Below are 2,018 nucleotides of genomic sequence, written 5' to 3' on the forward strand. Positions count from 1 at the left end.
CCCCTGCAGCATCCTCTTCGCGGGGGGTGGGCCTTCCCTGCCTCAGGAGGGACTGTGAGGGGACGCGAGAGGCCACAGCAGAGGTCAGGGTCCCTGGGCCACACACCTCAGGCCACACTCGGGCCGTTGGGATGGGCAGTCCTGGGTGGGCTGTGGGCACCTGCGGGGGCCGGGGCCGGGGCAAGTAGTCACCCCCTCCGACCCCTCTGCTCCGGGGTGTCTTCCCCTGAGCCCTGGGGAAGGGACGGGCTGCTCAGAGAGGAGCCGTGTCCTGCCAGGTGGCAGTTGGGGACCTTACGAGGTCCCTGCCCCCCCCCCCCCCCCCCCCCCCCCCAGGTGAGCTGCCATTAATCTGCGAGGGACCAGGTCCTGCCCCCAGCAAACCTGGGAAATCCTGGAGCACGCCCCTCCCTCCTGCCGCCTCCCCTCTGCCTGACCCCGCCCAAGGCCTGTCTCAGGAGGCCTGCCTCCCGCCCTGGCCTGAGCCCCATTCCCTTGTCGCTCACCCCAGGAGGCCAGATGGGCCCAGCTCACCAGCTGAGGGGGTGGGGGCACCAGGATACTGGCCCGATTTTCCTATTTCCTGTTCCCGGAGCATTGGGGGGGGGGGGGGTGTCACGTGCCTGATCCATCTGCCTCTGCCTTCCGGGGATTCTCCTGTCCTTGGCTCCTCGGTGATGTCATGTGTTAACTCTCCCCTCCCCTCGCCCCTCCCGAGAGAGCTCACTGTCAGGCTGCCCTGGGGGGGGGGGATTTGGGGGGGGACGGGACCTGACCCTCCCCTCTCCTGGCAGATGGTGCCATTCTTTCTTGTTTGGAGGTCGGGGCGTCTGAGGGAGCCAGAGAGAGGTCTGGCTGAGACCAGCGAGCTGCAGGGGCCACCAGGCTGGGGGAGCCCAGTTGGAGTCTGGGCTGGGCAGGGGTGGCTGGCTGCCCTGGCCCCGCCCTGCGTGTGCACCTGCACTGGGTCCCGGCCCCTCTCTGTCCTCAGACGCGTCTGACCTCTCTACCCGGGGCCGCAGCAGCCCGACCCCAGAGGAGGGGGTCCCATTGGACAGGGCCTCTTTCTGCCTGGGGTTGTGTGGCTCTGGGCAGCCCTGGAGTCAGCGGGATCTGGGTCCCTGTCCTGCCTCCTCCTCCCAGGCGGCGGCCTCTCCCAGCTTCCGTTTCCTGGCCTGTCTGAGGGCCGTGGGGCCGCGGGGCAGCCGACAGGAGCAAGCAGCCCTGGGCCAGCAGCCCCGTGGGGAGGGGCATGGGGAGGTGAAGGTCCAGCCTGCCTGACGCGGGGTCAGGGCAGCTGGCTGCAGGCTGACCCCTGGCCGACCTCTTCCCATTGCAGGGCGACTATCGACGAGGTGGAGACAGATGTGGTCGAGATCGAGGCCAAACTGGACAAGGTGAGGGGCTGGGGTGTGCGGGCTCCAGTGCCGCTCCCTGCTCCCCAGGCCCGGCCACCACTGGTGTTGCACGCACGTGTGGGAGCGCAAGTGTGTTACGTGTGGGGCATGCGGCCCGTGTGCGTGCACGAGACGTGGCTGTGTCCCCTCACCACAGCTGTACCTGCCATGCCCGTCCCCGGTGCACACGCTGCACACACGTGTGTGCGCCTCTGGGTCTCCCATCAGGTGGGGGTGGGCCGTGGTGCGTTCGCTCCAGCGAGTCTTCAGGGCCAGAGACAGCCGCTGGGAGGCTGTGGCTCTGAGTGACCAGGTTGGGGGCCCCGGGGGACTAGGGGGAGCAAGGAGGGCACACTCCTGAGCCCCCTCGGTGGCTGCTCCCGCTGACCCTTGGCCAGGCCCACGTGCCCACCGCCCTGGGTTCTCTGCTCGGCTTCCCGCTCTGGAGCCCAGGCCCAGGTGGCTCTAGGCTGACCCAGCGCCCAGTGGGCTCAGGATGGAGTGCGGGCAGTGGTGGTCCCCCCAGCCTTGGGCAGCTGTGTTCTGGGCACGGCCGGGCCCTGAGCTGCATTCCGCTGCCCCAGCCGTCGGCCGTGGTGAGGGCCGGCGAAGGCCGGTGGC

The 2,018-nt window shown here is 69.4% G+C and overlaps 1 protein-coding gene across 1 annotated transcript in view; it reads left to right on the top strand.

The window, feature by feature from the left end:
• Positions 1-1,001: 1,001 nt before the first annotated feature.
• The window catches only part of ACAP3 (ArfGAP with coiled-coil, ankyrin repeat and PH domains 3), a gene marked incomplete at its 5' end in the record, with an annotated part of 12,099 nt that continues 11,082 nt past the window's right edge, over positions 1,002-2,018 (top strand). Inside the window, one exon of the mRNA XM_014543779.1 lies at positions 1,002-1,397. Coding sequence (XP_014399265.1) covers positions 1,002-1,397 — 396 coding nt within the window. The remainder of the gene's footprint in view (positions 1,398-2,018) is intronic.

The sequence above is a fragment of the Myotis brandtii genome, unplaced genomic scaffold, assembly GCF_000412655.1.
Source record: "Myotis brandtii unplaced genomic scaffold, ASM41265v1 scaffold334, whole genome shotgun sequence".
NCBI classification, from domain to species: domain Eukaryota; kingdom Metazoa; phylum Chordata; class Mammalia; order Chiroptera; family Vespertilionidae; genus Myotis; species Myotis brandtii.